This window comes from Hypanus sabinus, chromosome 11 (genome assembly GCF_030144855.1).
Source record: "Hypanus sabinus isolate sHypSab1 chromosome 11, sHypSab1.hap1, whole genome shotgun sequence".
NCBI classification, from domain to species: domain Eukaryota; kingdom Metazoa; phylum Chordata; class Chondrichthyes; order Myliobatiformes; family Dasyatidae; genus Hypanus; species Hypanus sabinus.
This window is the reverse complement of record NC_082716.1, coordinates 78,534,110-78,552,863: the sequence shown is the minus strand read 5'-3', so window position 1 is coordinate 78,552,863 and position 18,754 is coordinate 78,534,110. Positions and strand designations below refer to the sequence as shown.

The following is an 18,754-nucleotide window of genomic DNA, read 5'->3' as shown; positions in this document are numbered from 1 at the left end:
AATCTGAGTTAAATGACCTAGTCAGAGACTTGAGTTTGTCAAAGGTAAAAGCAGAATTACTGGGTTCAGGACTGCAAGGATGGAATCCGTTGTCACCAGGCACAAAAATTTCCGTGAAGAATTTCAATATTTGAGACAGATGTCTTTGATAATAAGTGATACCAAGATTAAGGAAGGCATTTTTGTTGATCCACAAATCAAGAAGAAAGTCATCAGTGACAGGCAATTCAAAGACTTCCAGTGGGAGCAGAGAAAATCACATGAAGACATTCGAGGATGTTGTTAGAAATGTTCATGGCAACTGCAGTGCACCAAACTACGTGCAGCTAGTTGACAACAACAATCATGAAACGCAACATGTCACTAAAGATTAATTTTCTGCATTGCCATGTAGATTTCTTCCCTGCAAATCTTGGCAATGTCAGTGATAAGCACCGGGAGAAAGATTTCACCTGGACATTGTGGTCATGGAGAAATGGTATCAGGGCAACTGGAATCCATTAATGCTGGCTGATTACTGTTGAGTACAAACAAAAATCATCAACAAAACATTTTTCGCTTAGTTGAACTATTGTAAAGCATCAGCATTGTTACGCAACTTTGGCCCACCGTGTCTCCATCAACTATCAAGTAGCCATCTACACTGATCCCATTTACCAGCAGTAGGTCAATAGCTTTTCATCCCTTGGTAATTCAAGTGCTCATTCAGATATTTCTGGGAAGTTTTGAGGGCCTCTGTCTTCATCATTCCTTCAGGTGGTGTGTTCCAGATTCCAAAAACCTCTGTGCTACCAGGATGTTTCCTATCATCTAACTTAATTGTTCACCTCATAGCTTTGCAGATCAGGATTTCCTTCAGACTTCTCCACTTCAAGGAAGAAAAAACCTAACCTATCCAGTTTCACCTTACAACTAAAACCTAGGCAATCTGTGGCCATGTGAAAAATTTTTATGCCTATCAGGTAACAATAAAAATAAAAATTTCCAAGACAAAGGCACATTACAATATAGAATAGACTTGGATTTATTGCCAGCATAAAATTAACATTATATACATGAAAATAGTGCAATAGATGAGACAAAACATCAGAAATACAAATACAATATAAACATGAATACTGAGTTAAATTAGTGTCTTTATAAAGTTGGTCTTCCAGGAACTGCAGGAGGGGGCCGCCTAAACATTAAAACAGAAAATATAGATGTAAGTCCTGGATGAAAATACATACTACACAAAGTGAAAGCAAAGAAGATTAATGTGATCAGCCAAATGCTAATATGAGTATTAGGATAGCTAAACATTAAATTTGTATGTTTTTATTTGCACTGTGCACAACCAGGTACGGAAAGACTCCAACACCAAATCATGTAAAAGAATTCAAAGTATATAGCACGAAATCATCATTTTGTTCATGACATTATGGTCTGGCAACATCTCCAGAGAAACAAAATCAAAGTCTTCAGTCGATCTTTCACCAGAACTAAGGAGAAAAAATATCTAACCGACAATAAACAATGAAAGCCAAGCAAAAGGGGACAGTGGGCAATGTCAGTAGGGTAAAGATGTCCACAACAACAGGGAAGGTAGGAATGATTAAGTAATGAAGGAGATAATACAGCAAGGCAAAACAAGGTGGTAATGAGACAGGAAATAAATCTGTCCAGCTGCAGCTGGAATGAGCCACCATACTGATGGAGGAGGTTGATCGATTGAGTGTTAAGGCTGATGGTTATGAATATGGGGGGAGGACACTATCATGGTTTAAAAGGGAATGGAAAGAGTAAGGACACATTTAAGGATATATTTACCATTGAGGAACAGAGTCTTCAATTGAGGAGAAAAGGAAGCTGTATCACAGATACCAGAATGAAAAGAGGCATCTATGGAAAGTAACACTTAGAGAATAGAATTTAGCCTGAGAGGAAGCAGAACAGGAGGATGTGCCATTAGAACAGTTGTGGCAACTAATGAACATGAGATATTGGTGGATAACCTACCCCATAAATGGAAACAGAAGAAAATTAAATTGGTGCTAGGTCAAAGGAGAGAACAATCGTCTAGGAGGAAAATCAATTCCAACTTTCCACTGAGGGAAGAGCATAATCATCTCTATTCTTTGATCTGTACTTGCTTGAAAAGTTACTTCAGTAAGTTATTTCAGTTCTAATTCTAATCCAACTCTATTCCACCTGCAAAGTAAATTCTTTCTCTGTACAGCCGATCAATGAACTGCTATTTCCAGAATTAATTGTTGTTGGATTTTGATAAAATATACTTTGATGTGTTTATTTTGTTATTTGTGAACTATTTCAGTAATGCTTGTGCAAAAAAGGAAGGCAAATGCATTCATTTTGAGAGGACTAAAAAATATGATGTAATGTTGAAACTTTATAAGACATTGGTTCAACTACATTTGGAGTATTGTGAACAGTTTTGGGCCCCACATCTAAGTAAAGATATGTTAGCATTGGAGAGGGTGCAGAGGAGGTTTAGGAGAATGATCCTGGGAATGAAAGGGCTGATGAATAAGAATTGTTTGATGATTCCAGGACTGTACTCAATGGTGATTAGAAGAATGAGGGGGGAGCTCGGTGAAACCTACAGAATATTGAATGGATGTGGAGAGTTTGTTTCAAATATTGGGAGAGTCTAGTGCCAGAGGGCACGGTTTTAGAATAGAAAGATGTCCATTTAGAACAGAGGTGAGGAAGGATCTCTTTAGCCAGAGGGTGGTTTATCTGTGGAATTCATTTCCACAAGTGGTTGAGGAAGCCAATTCATGGAATATTTAAATCAAAATTGGTAAGTTCTTGATTAGTAAGAGTGCCAAAGTTTACAGGGAGAAAGCAGCAAATGGGGTTGAGAGGAAAAACAAATCAGCCATGACCGAATGGTGGGGGAGACTTGATGGTTTGAATGGCCTAATTATGCTCTCAAAGCCATTACGTAGGTTCAAGAAAAGTATGCACTTCAGACCATAATACCATGATATAGGAGCAGAATTAGACAATTCAGCCTATCAAGTCTGATTCACCATTTAATCATGGTTGATTTTTACAACCCCACTATCTCACTTTCTCCCTATAACATGAAACCCTCTTAGTAATCAAGAAACCACCAATCTCTTGCTTAAATACACCCAGTGACTTAGCCTTCACAGTACCCTGTAGTAATGAATTTCACAGATTCACTACCCTCTGACTGAAGAAAGTATTCCTTATATCAGTTCTCCAGGGAATTGCCTTTATTCTGAGGCTGTACCCTTGAATGGAGATAGCATGTCCATGTCCACTCTACCCAGGACTTTCAGAATCCACTAAGTGGTACAGTATCAAGAAGCTAAGCACAAAATTTATAGCTCATGAAATGAAGTATAAATTTCTGGAACTACATTCTTAGAAAATATCATGCTAGATTTAATAACTTCTGGCATCTCTTCCTATGGATAGGAGTCTACAAAAATGGTTCATTTTTCAATAACTTATTCATTATTTCCAACCAGAGTGTAGCAATATTATTAGTGACAGGGAACCACCCACACATTTCATATTGCAAATTGTTCTAGGACATGGACCATCTCTGAAACCAAATGATCTGGGCCTGCTTGGAGTAATGTAGAAATATATAACATTAGATCTAATTTAATAGTTCATTGAAATTTACTGAAATGAGTTGAAATAGTTGTGTTTGAGAGCTGTAGTCAGTAGCTGGATAGTGAAAGGTTTTGCCATTGGTTTCACAGCAGGATGGGTGAGACTTCAGTCTCAGCAGTGGCAGATACTAAAACTTTTTGGCTTTGATCATCAGTTCTCAAATTGGTAAACAGATGCTTCTGTCCAACTTTAGAAAACCAAATGTCATGCTCCATCTTCTGCACTGTCTCAGCTTTGTTGGAATGGTTTCAAAGACTCCCCCGTTGAAATTAAGCAAGACTTTTTAAAAAAAGCTTCAGTGGAATTAACAGCAACATTTGAACAATTCCCTTTACTGAATGGTGGCATTCTTCAAAAGACCTTTTTAAATTGTAGTTTTCAATTAAATCAAGCATCATGTAAACTTCAATAACCCAAAACACTAAATTTGCATTGAGGATAACTCAGTTTTCTTGCACATACACTTTGCAAAATAAACCTTCCAGCTAATGAATAAGTGACAACTATGATAAACTATGTTAAAAGTTACTGGGAGCATTTTATTACGGAAAGTCAAGTGAGCTGGGGAAAGGATTTTAAGACATGCTACTCGCACGTACTCTTCTTTTGCCTTTCATTACTTTATGTAACAACAAGCATTACTCATTACCACATTTTTCATTAGTTAAAAGATGGAAAACAGCACTGGTTGGTTTGCATGCCATGGCTTTGTCTTCTTAATTTAGTCAAGATGAGTCTGGCGCCTGTACAATAGTGGTCTGATTGAATGAAGGGAGGGCTTTCTGACTGAAAGAGCCAGGAAAAAGAGCCCTGCATTAAATGTATGATTTTACACTCCTCCCCTATCCCTTCCCCCTTCTGCAAGCTTGAATGGAATGCAAGGGGCCTCCTCCCACAGCAAGGCATCCGCAAGTTTTCCAAGCCAGGCTCTGAAAAGTAATTTGCTTGACATTTTATGCTATTCTGCTGCTCAAAACAAAATCCAACAATTGCCCATTTTACAAACTAAGCAACTTTTGCTGGTCAATATATACCTATCAGCTCATTAATCTAGAATGCTTCTAGTAAATTTCAGGAGGTGAGCTTTAAGCTTCAGTTCACTTTTGAAAAAAATGTTAAACACACAAATTTAAGCACATCCTGACACTTTCTTTAGTGAGTTTTGCTGTCTAGAATACATTTGGCCCAGATCATATGTTTCTCTGCTGGTGCACTTTTAAGGTTCATTTCTTGCTCACTTTCACAGGATTTTTAAAAAATACCAGCATGCCGGTATGCCTCTATGAGGGATAAAAGTTCGGGAAAAAATAGGCAAGCAGTAATCTATCAAATGTTTTAAATTAACAATTTTTATTGTAATTTTCACTGATGAAGTATATGTCTAAATCTTGTGTTTTTGTGAGCTGCTTGCAGAATCATTAAACCTTCCATTGAAAAAGGAGGCAGGTAAAAGTTGGGATCCAGAGGGATATGAGTCCCTTCATCTAAACCACTGGTATAAATTGTGAATAATTGATGCACACACACTGATCTGCATAGAGCGTAAAGAAATAAATGTCCTTTACTAGCATGGGACTGCTTGAAACATCAGTTCCTATAAAAATGGATGTAAACAGCGATGCTGTAAGATGTCACTGTAAGGTTACAAAAATCCCCTGGTTTCTTTCAGGCAGCACAGGCAATATTACTCAATTGGTACGAGTGAGGCGAACAATGAAGTGCCTCCAGGGGGAGCTCCTACCTATGTGGAAAATGAAAATACAGTCCACTCCCAGAAACATCTGGATGTCAATCAAGATTCATTCCTTTTAAGTGTCTTTCAAGCAAATATTTTCTCTAACCAGTGTAATAACTGATTGATGCATTCATAGCAATAAGGAAAAAATATGTACACCTTCACTGTGCACTCCATAAAAACATATTATGAGCTATTCCTCTTCCCACCCTGTCTCTTGCAAAAAGGCTATCCCCTTCTCACAATTCCTCCGTCTCCACCGCATCTGCTCTCAGGATGAGGCTTTTCATTCCAGGACGAAGGAGATGTCTTCCTTTTTTAAACAAAGGGGCTTCCCTTCGTCCACTATCAACTCTGCTCTCAAACGCATCTCTCCCATTTCCCACACATCTGCCCTCACCCCATCCACCCGCCACCCCATTTGGGATAGGGTTCCCCTTGTCCTTACCTACCACCCCACCAGGTCCAACGTATAATTCTCTGTAACTTCCGCCACCTCCAACGGGATCCCACTACCAAGCACATCTTTCCCTCCCCCCCTCTGCTTTTCGCAGGGATCGCTCCCTACACAACTCCCTTTTCCACTCGTCCCCCCCATCCCTTCCCACCGATCTCCCTCCTGGCACCTATCCTTGTAAATGGAACAAGTGCTACACCTGCCCTTACACTTCCTCCCTCACCACCATTCAGGGCCCCAGACAGTCCTTCCAGGTGAAGCGACACTTCACCTGTGAGTCGGCTGGTGTGGTATACTGTGTTCGGTGCTCCTGGTGTGGCCTTTTATATATTGGTGAGACCCAACACAGACTGGGAGACTGTTTTGCTGAACACCTACGCTTGGTCCGCCAGAAAAAGCAGGATCTCCCAGTGGCCATACATTTTAATTCCACGTCCCATTTCCATTCTGATATGTCTATCCATGGCTTCCTCTATTGTCAAAATGAATCCAAACTCAGGTTGGAGGAACAACACCTTATATACCGGCTGGGTAGCCTCCAACCTGATGGCATGAACATTGACTTCTCTAACTTCTGTTAATGCCCCTCCTCCCCTTTTTACCCCATCCCTGACATATTTAGTTGTTTGCCTGTTCTCCATCTCCCTCTGGTGCTCCCCCCCCCCTTTCTTTCTCCTGAGGCCTCCCGTCCCATGATCCTTTCCCTTCTCCAGCTCTGTATCACTTTCGCCAATCACCTTTCCAGCTCTTAGCTTCATCCTACTCCCTCCGGTCTTCTCCTATCATTTCACATTTCCCCCTCCCCCCACTACTTTCAAATCTCTTACTATCTTTCCTTTCAGTTAGTCCTGACGAAGGGTCTCGGCCCGAAACGTCGACAGCGCTTCTCCCTATCCATGCTGCCTGGCCTGCTGTGTTCCACCAGCATTTTGTGTATGTTGTTGTTTGAATTTCCAGCATCTGCAGATTTCCTCATGTTTGCATATTATGAGCTTATGCGCTTAACAAGTATTTGTATCAACACTAATCATAGAGTCATAGAAAACTACAGCATAGAAACAGGTCATTTGGCCCATCTAGTCCATGCTAAACCATTTAAACTGCCTAGTCCCATTGACCTGCACCTGGACCACTGCCCTCCATACCATTTCCATCCATGCACATATCCAAAATTCTTTTAAGTGTTGAAATCAAAATTATATTCATCACTTGCGCTAGCAGCTCAATCCATACTCTCACCATTCTCTGAGAGAAGGTTCCCTTCGTGTTCACCTTAAACATTTCTCCTTTCACCCTTAACCCATGACCTCTACCTGTAATCTCACCCAGCGTCAGAGGAAAAATCCTGCTTGCAATGACCCTATCTATACCCATCATAATTTTGAATACCTCTATCGAATCTCCCTTCAATCTTCTATGTTATAGGGAATAAAGTCCTAACCTATTCAATCTTTCCTTATAACTTAGGTCCTCCAGACCTGGCAACATCCTTGTAAATTTTCATTGTACTGTTACATCTTTCTTGTAGGCAGGCCACCAAAACTGCACATAATATTCCAAATTAGGCCTCACCAACATCTTATACAACTTCAACATAACATCCCAACTCCTGCACTTAGAACTTTGATCTATGAAGGCCAATGTGCCACAACCTTTCTTTACAACCCTGTCTACCTGTGACACCATTTTCAATAAATTCTAAACCTGTACTCCCGGATCCCTTTATCCTACCACACTCCTAAGTGCCCTACCAGTCACAGTGTAAGAACTACCCTGGCTGGTCCTCCCAAAGTGCAATCCCTCTCTCTTGTCTGCATTAAATTCCATCTGCCATTTCTCAACCCATTTTTCCAGCTGATCCAGATCTTGATGAAAGCTTTGATAGACTTCCTCACTGTCCACTGCATCCCCAATCTTGGCATCATCTGTAAATTTCCTGATCCAGTTAAACAATTATCATTCAGATCATTGATATAGATGACAAACAATAGCAGACTCAACATCAATCCCTATGGCATTCCACCAGTCACAAATCAGAGAGGTAACCATCTACTACCATCACTGGTTTCTCCCGCAAAGCCAATACCTAATCCAGTTTACTACCTCATCTTGAAAGCCAAGCAAATGAACCTTCTTGACCAACCTCTCATGAAGGGACCTTGTCAAATGCCTTGCTAAAGTCCATGTAGACAAGATCCACTACCTTGCTTTCATCAACTTTCCTGGTAACTTCCTCGAAAAATTCTGTAAGATTGGTTAGACATGATGTATCAACAATGCCTCCTCTTGGGTAATTAACACATTTTAGTGACCTTGATAGATTATATATCCTGATAGCCAAACCTCAGTGATGTAACAACTAAACCCAATCTTATTAATCTAAAATTGTCTGATTATTGTCTTTTCAACGTTGTAATAAATATTTTATATCTGTACCACTAAAAATATGCATTGGATAACATAATAAAAGTTAATAAAGTAAAATATTTCAGTCTTGCTGCACTGCATAGCATTCTCTGAAGTGAATATGTAATTCATTCAAAGCCTTGTTTTTACATTGTTTCTTGAAAGCATTTAAATATGGATGAAATGGAAAGTCACTTTCTGATTTCTCTCTGAGTCATAGTCATAGTCTTACAGCACAGAAACAGGCCCTCCAGACCAAGATACCCGCTAGACCCATTTGCCCACATTTCCCCCAAATCCTCTAAACCTTTCCTATCCATGTATCTTTTAAATGATACTACTGTACCTACCTCAATCACTTCTGCTGGAAGCTCTAAACCACCCTTTGGATGAAAAAGTTACTTCTCAGGTTTCTATTAAATCTCTTGCCATTCACCTTAAGCCTACGTCCTCTAGTTCCTGATTTCTTTTCACAGGGAAAAAGACAGTGTGCATCCACTCCATGTATGTCCATCTTGACTTTACACACATCTATAAGATCACCCTTATCCTTCAATGCTCCAATGAGTAAAGTCCCAACTTGCTCAACCTATCTCCTTAACTTAGTCCCTCAAGTCCCCCAGCCCAATGGCATTTTTCCTATCCTTTGCTTTCTCTACTTTACATTTGTAAAGAAGTGACAGCTTACTTTTTAGTAACATTTTAATAATGTGGCTCAATATTGAAACTGGACATCCAGGGTTTTGTGAGAGCCTGAACACTTGATGAGCAAGTAAACAATCTCAAGATGGACAATACCAATAAAAATCACTTATCTTCTCAGTCCCAACTGAATCTATAGTCTGCCAATAATAGCTGTTATCTATTCTTCAAATGCTTCTTGGATTTTACCTCCACTCCCAACTCAGTACATTAAATACAATGCCCTCAGCGAAAGAAGTGCCTCCCTACACATCTTCATCCATTTCTCCCACTTAGAGACATATTTTAATCAATGGTTTGGCCATCTGTTTTAAAATCTTGTCATAAAAGAACATACAAGATTCTGCTTTTTGAGGTTCTTTCACTATTCAGTAAGATCATAGTGATGATGATCTAGCTCAGACTCACTATAAATCCCTGATTACTGATTTTCTCACCATCCAAAAATTCATTGATTTCTATCTTGAATATAATCCTAGTCTAAATCTTCCATTTATCTTTGGAAAATATCAGGAACATTAGTTTATTAAAAACTTCAGTGTGTAAGATCATATATTTTGAGCATAATTATTGAACCAACTCAATGTGTGGTTTGACAAAGCTGTTCCAGTTTAAGCAAGCTTTTCTTAAATTTATGCCCAAATGGCTCAATATTCTATTTGCTTTGTTAACTACTGCTCTGCAATGATTTTGAGCATATGGTGTGCAATGGCAGATTAAGTTTCATTTGGACAACCGTCAAATAGTTGACATTCATTTGAAATGTCAATACCAGCCTTCCCTTCAGTCTCTCATCCTGTAATTCTAATTCTGCTTCTACTTCCTGAGGTTCAAGCTTCACTTCTGGTTTAGAGTCATTATCTAAAGCTATATATGAATGATGATGCCATTCAAGCCACCTTATCAGCTCCATCCACCAGATAATTAGTCATTCTGATCAAAGCATTCACTCATTCTGGAATAATTCTCAGGGTTTTACCTCTACCACACTTCAAATCAGACTCACTTAATTCCCTTGTACAATAGAGAAAAGTGAGCAATGCTATGTTTTCCGACATCAGTGAATTGTGTTATCTTAATTAATCTAAATAACTTCTAACTAGCACCTTACAGTGTGGCTTTCTGAATGCCATGGAATATGCTTATGAATCTAACTTTTAATTAGTATTGTCCTTACATATGTGCTTGAGTGGTGGGTTAATATCAGATTACTCTTGAGAAATGCAGGAGATTGGAATAAGGAGCAACAATGTAAAGGACAAGTTTGGCCACGGAGTGACAAGAAGTCTGCCTCAAAATAACCATCACTATGTGCAGATTAGCTTTATCAGCACACAGTGAAGTAAACAGATATACCTTATGAAGTAAACAGATTTCAAGAATCTATTTCAAGAGTTCGAACTATTTCAAGAAATCTGTCCCGCTGTATTAGATCTTTTATTATTCATCCAGAGTTAATATTCTAGCTATGTCCTGTGACTTTGAGCTGAATAATCAATTCTCCAAAGTGCTGGATATGTTTTCCTTTCTTTCTCAAAGTCTGCCTGCATGCTTCATAAACTTTACAAATATCACCTTCTATACAATCAACACATTTGAGAGGACAAATTGCTGCAAGGTAACATTCTACTAAGTGACACTGTGAGTGGTGGACAGGACATTCTTTTTGCAACTGTGTTGTTTAGCTTGGAGTTTAAATGCTCATATACAGCAAGTAATGTTATCATTTTCTGAAACTCTATTGTAAGATTTAATAATAAAAAGATGGGTCACCAGTTCCTGGCCCTACAACTCTAGACTTGATAAATATGCAGCAACTTTTAATTCCTCTCTTCCCTTTTTACTTTGCACTCCTCATGCTCTATCAATACATGTATCTATAGTTCAAGCTCAAATTCAAATTCCCAATATTTTATTCTCTTTACCAGGCAATCTTATTACCGCAATTGATTTCTCTTTAATATGGACACAAAATACAGAATGTCCTTTGTTCAGTTCTCTATAAATGTCTAAATTAGGCTCAGCACTAGTGTACTGCACAATTCCAGATAAATGTCACCAATTGCTACTAATTTAAGTCTATAGTAAGCAGCAGATCAAAATCAGTGGCATGATTTGAACCTGTAATTGGATTCTGTCATGTGCTGAAATGACTTACACAATGTCCAACTAGTCTAGGCATGCAGGAACTGTATTCACAACCTTTTGGAATATTTTTATCATTTGACCTGTCAACCTTGTTAAGAAACAGAAATCAACTGGAAAGACACAGCAAGACATGAACAGCTTTATTCAATGGTGATTTGGAAAAGCAACTAATAAAATCCAATTTAATTAATTCACATAGCATGCAGTAATATTGAGAATTAACACATTTTCAAATAAATGGATCATCTTCCTTTGAAAAATATCTTCTCAGTGAACACCCTAAAACCTAAGCCTAGCCTTTGTAAAGTTTGATTTCAAGGTTTCAAGTTTATCCCTGTCTTGTTTAACCTTCTCTTCACAAACTGGACATAAACATGATGTGGGGTGTGAAGAGTCTATTGCTCACAGAGAGTTTCTTATTGTTTACAACCTTTAAAGAACCATTCCCAAACCTAGTTCCATGTGCCTTATTTAACCACTTTTCACCTGGGGCTATTTTGTTAAAACTTAACAGAAACATTTGCTCTAAAATCCAAATTCACTCAGTGGAAAAATGGTCAAAATAAAATAAACATAGCAATCAATCCCATTCTTCTTTTCAAATTTGTCTCCAGGTCTTGGCTTTTCTCTGATTACTGCATGAAAGCACTAGACTAATTAAATAGAATAAGTATGCGAGAAATATTAGCAGGATCAGGCTACATAGCCCGAGTCTTGTACAACATTGAATAAGAATATGGTTAATAGGGTCATGACCTCTACTTCATGTTTCATCCTGTTACCCATAATACTCCCTACATAACAAAACTCCATCCTGGACTTCCAACTACAGTATTGTAGCCTCCATCACTCTCTGGGTAGTAAATTCAATAAATTCATGTTCCATTCAAACCTTTGTTTCAACCGAGCAATCCCTGACTCTGAATTTATGCTCCCTCATTCAAGATTCAAGATTGCCTCTCTCAGCATCTAACTTCTGATAAGAATCTTATATGAACTGATAAGACCATCTCTCATTCTTCTGAACTCCAATAGCTAAAGAGCAGAACCACAAAATTGTTCTTTATAAGATAATCACTCATTCTGTATATCAACCTAGTGAATCTTCTCTGAACTGCTGCCAGCGTATGTACAACCCTCCTTAAATAAGAGACTGGAATTGCAAGTGTAGTCTAATTAAAGTTCCTCACAATTTGAGTAAGGCTTCTCTATTTTAAGCTCTATCCAAATTGCAACTAAGGCCAACATTCTACTTGCAATCTGTAAATCCATGAAATCAACAGTTCTTGTGTGTTCTCAGTCCATGTTTCATGTACGAATACACCCAGCTCAATGTGTACAACAGGATTCTGTAGTCTTTTTCCATTTATATCAATACTCTGCTTTGCATTCTTCTTACCAAAAACAGACACCTTGCTACACATATTCTGCCAAATGTTTGCCCACTTGTTAGACTTTCTGTTGCTTTCACAATCTGCTTTCCACCATACTGTCATGTTTTCAGCAAAAATAGGTTACATTACACAGTCCCATCATCTCAGTTACTCATATGGATTTCAGGTATTTGAGGACCCTACATCCATCTCAGAACTGCTGATCCATTGAGAAATTCTAAGCATTAGGAGATCAAATTAAAATGCAGAACAGCAACCTAAACTACCAAGAAGATCAGGGAATTCACTGTGTGGCTCAGAGAATGATGAGATGGGAAAGTTTCTGATTCATAAGACACAAACTCCAGGAATAGGAAATATGCTTGGAAGTTTTCACTTAAATGAGGAGGCTGGACCAATGTCCCGGATAACAATTTATATAAGTAGAATTGTCAAGTGGGCTTTAAATTAGTATGGAGTTGGGATTCAAATCAGATGTTACAGGTTTAAAGGTAAAAGGTGAGGCCACAGAGAAAATTCTCAGCCTGGGCAATGAACTGAAAGTGACACAGAAAAAGATGTTTTAACATCGATAGGTAGTGCATTGACAGACAAATTAGAATGGGTGGGTGGGCGGGGGGGGGGGGTGATAAAGTGCAAAGCTTGGAGGTGATAGGTGGAAGTGATGAGGGCTGAAGACGAATAAGGAATCTGATAGGAGAGAACAGTGAACCAATGGAGAAAGGGAACGAGGAGCAATACCAGACTGAGGTCATGGACAGATAAGAGAAGGGGTGCAAGAAGAGCCAGAATGGGGAATGGAAAAAGGAGGGGGGGAAGAGAAATTACCAGTAATTTGAGTAATCAATATTCAAATAAAATAAAATCATTGGTTGAAATGTTTTACAATAATAGCAATATTATTGGTGACAGAATTAATGAAAAAGTAAGAAATATTTGCAGGTGAATATAAAAATCCTTGTGGGGGGGGACTTTAATCAACATAAACACTATACAAATCAAAGAGGTAAACTTAGTCCTGAGGATGAGTTCATTATTTTTGTTTTATTTAGAGATACAGTACAGTAACAGGCCCTTGTAGCCCAATGAGTCCACACTGGACAATTGTACCCAGCTGACCAATTAACCTACTAACCCATATGTCTTTGGCATGTGAGAAGTAACCAGAGCACTCGGAGGAAACCTATACTGTCATGGGGAGAACGTACAAATATCTAACCAAGATTGGCAGGAATTGAACCCAGTTCGCTGGCGCTGCAAAGCAATGTGCTAAGCGCTACACTATCTTTGGGACTTTTTTGTTGAACAATACATAATGGAACTAGTCATAGCAGGGATAGTTAGGAGATTTGTAAAAGATCTTTAGGGAAAGGGTAAGGAATCACAAGAAAAATTTATGTGTTATTTGGGAGAGACATTTGGAAATTATAATTGCACTTAACGCCAATTATATAGAGATGATGGGTGTACTGGCCAAGGTAAATAAGGAAATTAGATTAAAAGCTTTGCCAGTTGATTAATAATGGCAAACACTAAGAAATAAATCAAAACTTAAAATAAATGCACATTAAGAAATAACTCCATAAAGGTGTGATCCATATCCATGGCTGTATACGGTTTATGAAAGCAATAGATAAAAAGACATAAAATTTGAATAAGGAAATAACACTGACAGAGGAGGATTATAACAGAATTTGAGAGCTTTCACAACAAAGTAAAAAGGAAGCGAGTTTTATAAATAAATGTTGACCTTGTAGAGCAGGGGTTGCCAACCTGGGGTCCATGACATAAAAGAGATTGGGAACCCCTGCTGCAGAGGCCATAACAGGAAAGTATAATGGGAAATAAAGATATGGCTAAGGTATTAAGCAAAACTTAGTAGAACTAGAGAGAACAACTAAACTGGAGTATGGGCTAATGATAGCAAGGAATTTAACTCATTTATTATTATTTTCACTGATAAAGTGCAGAAGAAATTAAGATTTCTAAATTTCTGCTCAATTGTACTTACCACAGTTTTCTAAGAGAGGCTGCTGCAGAGATAGTTGTGATGATTTTCTGAGGTTAGCCAGATCCCAGTATAATTTCAAAATAATAGAAGATAGTTAACATAATATTTCCAACAGAGGTGGCATAGAAAATGGAATTTAATATGGAAAAAGTGTAAAGTTATTCTCTTCATTAGAGAGAATGAAAAAAAAAGTTTTATTTTGTAAATCTGCTCAACATGACCAAATGACTGAATAGACAAAGATTCTGTTAATATGGTATGAAAATAATTGAGCATGTTTCTGAGGGAGTGATCGAGTGGTCTTTTGTTGTTAATTAGGTAGGGAGGTCTGGTGCAAGGAATTTATATATCCCAGCACTGCCTTCCTTTATACCTAACTTGCCCAAATGGTGTCAATAGTTGTGCAAAGCCCACATTTTGTGTTTGGCAAGATTTTTGACCGCAATTATGACCAGTAGTATTCACTTACAGAAGATCCAAACAAAAATACTTTGAAGAATGAGCTATACAGTTACAGGCAGAGAGCAAAAAGATTTGCTGCAGAATAAACCTCAAGCAAACCAACTCAAATTGGCAGGTCCTCCTCAAAATTAAGTGGTCAGAAATTCCAGAATAAGTTTTGCAAAATTATTAAGTACTTCTATGTTCTTCAGACCAGAAACAAATAAAAAAAGGAGAAAGATATCTTTCAAAAGAAATGGCACTCATGGATGTTGCAGAGAGTCATCTGCAAGTGCACAAGTATTTTCTAGAATACTTGCACATTTGGAAACCTTGAAATGCAGCCAGCTGCCCCTTGCAGGTGAGGTTTCTCAAAATAAGAATGGACAACAAGGGAATTGGAGGACATGGAAAACCTCAGCTAATAATTGGATAAATTACATTAATGCTCATTATGTTGATTTACCAGCTGTAAGTATGCACTTTTGTCCCTTGCCCTTTTCCAAATCCTGAAGCAGGTGATTCCATCAAACAAATACAAGTCTTTGATTACACTTTTTTAGATATTGCAAATGTTAGGCATGGGTAAAACCAACATCTGTTCATGCTCTATGTTTTGCCTGAGGCAAACTCACAGAAGTATGCGCAAGAATTTTGGATAATGCATGAAGTACACCAGGTTTGCAATATTAGTAATCCGAAAGCACCAATACAGAGAAATACAGAAAACACGACTTAAAGAACAAAGCTAATTATGGAACGCAACTGTTTAACTTATTCACTCCATTTACACGTAGCAAAGGTCCACTGAATAAGTCTGATATTTGATTCTGGAGTTTTTGTGAAGAGGAAAGCAAATATGAGTTAATAATTTGGCCCGAGTTAACTCTCTGAAATAAGTCTGAAGCTACTGACTTGGTACATTACGCATGGCTGGAAAGGACATATCCACATAAAGCAAAGCAAAACCAAAGATAGAAATTATGTAATAAACGATTCTGGAGTAAATTCAACTGTTGGGGGAAAAAATCTTTTGTTCTATAGGACCCAAAACGGAGATAATACTTTCCTGTTGATTTTAGAAGTTATATTTAAGAGAATCAATCATGGGTTGGAAGTTAGAATTTCTAAAGCAATCTGGCCACATATTATCTTTTTGTCACTGTAACTGAAATTACAAGCAGGGCAAGCACTTCCAACAAATTCTTTTCTGTTTACTTGAGCTAGTCTTGCATGTGTTTGTAATGTAATATGTACAGGGCCTTCATAGTCTAATAGTTCGCAGAACAAGTGATTTTCTTTACTTCAGTTGTTTGGAAAGTATGAATCATGGAATCACTATCATGTGATTTTAAAATTATTTCACACTAAAGAATGGCATATTTACTTACCAGTTCATGACTCTTTCCCCATTATCCCTTCAAATTATGTTCCAAGTACCTACCAAATTCCTTTCGTTGTCTACAATTGATTATACTTCTACACTCTTTTACCCTTCCAGACCAAATCTTTTTGTATTATGGAATATCTTCCTCATTGGTTATTTGACAAATACCTCCAAACTATGCTCTTTATTTTTAATATTACAGGTCGACATTCTATAATCCGGCACCATTGGGACCTGTGGAGTGCCGGATTAGTGAAAATGCCGAATTACAGAAGGTCACATTAAGCAATAGCTAACCACCTCATTATACATATAAAATATCATGTAAATCAGTACATTAGATAATAATGAAACAGAAATATTAAATTAGCAAGTTAAATTTTATTAAATTAATATACTGTACAGGCACAGATAAAATAAAGGGTACAGGTAAATGTACAGGAATTGACTTATACAGAACAGTTGAGCACTTCTGGTTCTGAAGTGAGACATTTAATATACCTTCAAGCAAACTTACATGTCTGCAAGTGTGGGGCTGTCAGGCTCATCAACATCTTAATCTTGAAAAATGAGTGAAGCATCAGGAACTGGTGCTGAAACTGGCACAACAGTTTCTTCAAAAACTGTTGATGTTGGTGGCAGCACATTTGGATGCGCAAAAGCAGAGGTCAGAGAAAGGAGGTCTTCTATATGCACATTTCACGCTACCGCCAGGCAGCCGGGGATTCAGCGCTGGGCTTTTCCCTCTTCACTCATAGTTACTGAGGGAATCCTCATTAGTTTCTTTTCCTGTGCTTAGTAATATGCTTAAGTTCAGCAGGTCGCCATGTCTGATCTGAGGTCATAGGCAGAAGAGAATGGTGCACCAGCCGGGCAATGCCGCAGGGCAGGCGGACAGACCAAGCGTGCGCCAGCTCCCCCGTCGCTGGCTGGTGCTGGGTGGCCGCGCCTCACGCAAATGATATTAATAAATGCAGGAAAACAAGCAGGAAACACGTGAACAGATCTAGCACAACCAAAACAATGCACAGCAGATTGGTGTAGTGGCCCAGGAAATTTAAAATTACAGTTGCATGGAAAATTTGAACTCAGTGCTGGATTATCGAAGGAACTGGATTACAGATAGTTGGATTAGTGAAGATCGACTGTATCTTTTTTTAATAATTTACAAGATGTAGCCATAGTTGGCAAGGCTTTATTCCTAACTACGCTTGCGATGGTGGTGATGGTGAGCTGTATTACTTCTCTGATAACTGTTGTCTCCTCATTTTTGTCTGTCAATAGGATCATTTTCCCTTTATTAACTGTGTGTACACCCTTTACAACACCCAAGAAGATGAGAGTGTCTTTAATTTCAAGACTGTGGGTATCATTGACATTGGCATTATTTGCCCCTTATTAATTGCCCTCAGAAGATAGGGATGCACCACTTCTTGAAATACTACAATCTGTGTTGAAGGCACTCCCACAGTAATATTTGGAGTTTGAGAATTCTGATCATGCAATGATGAAGGAGTGGTAATCAATATGCAAATAAAATTGGAGGTGACTTGAGGGTGGCAGTTTAACTAACTACTTGCTGCCCTTGTCCTAACTGATGAAGAACACAGGGTTTAAGGGGTGTTCCTGCAAAAGTTTTGTGATCTGTGCATGCTGTAACCACATAACATAATGGTGAAGTGAATGGATGTGTAGTTTGTGAGACACTGTTCAGAGAGACTACTCCATCCTTGATGACTCTGAGCTTTGAATATTGGAACGGGAAAATGTTTGCATGAAGACAAAGAACAGCAGAGATCCTGTGAGTTGAGAATTATGTAGGAAAAAGGATACAAATGAGACAAGAAGCATTAATAAGATAAAAATGAGAGTAGAAGTAACAATACACGATACTTTTCCAATTGCCACTGCAATAATGGAAGCCACACAGTTGAAATAGCTATCAAAAGGTTACCAAATCCAATTGTCATTGATTTGGTTTTAGTGAAATGAAGTAGCACTTAGAACGGCAGGAAAAGAGAAGACAGATTTTTTATTTCAAGATTTCTTTCTCATATTTCAGGAAGTATTTATATGTATAGTGACTCATTCAACAGCATTGCAACTGCAAAGCTGGACAATATTATTCTTCAAGATTAAGTCCTCGAATTAATTGTGGTTTAAGAGTAAAAAAAATGCATTTTACACTTTCCAAGTAAGTGTAAGAATTGTTTGGTCAGTTAATTCCATGTTTTTCTGAAGAATGCTGCATGTTGGACTACATGCCCATCAAGAAGGAATAGCTTGCACTGTTTCTTATCAGCCAAATATGGTGGAAGGGCAGGAGAGAAGAAAGAAGGGAGGAAGAGAAAGCAGAAGAGGAACAGGAGACTATCAAACACATAGCCTTTGTGGCTGGGATTCTCATGATGAATTCTGA

At 38.2% G+C, this 18,754-nt stretch overlaps 1 protein-coding gene across 1 annotated transcript in view; it reads right to left on the bottom strand.

The window, feature by feature from the left end:
* Positions 1–1,021: 1,021 nt before the first annotated feature.
* The window catches only part of LOC132402155 (dynamin-2-like), a 246,922-nt gene continuing 229,189 nt past the window's right edge, over positions 1,022–18,754 (bottom strand). Inside the window, exon 21 of the mRNA XM_059984821.1 lies at positions 1,022–1,177. Within this exon, the coding sequence (XP_059840804.1) occupies positions 1,138–1,177 (40 nt within the window). The 3' untranslated portion in view covers positions 1,022–1,137. The remainder of the gene's footprint in view (positions 1,178–18,754) is intronic.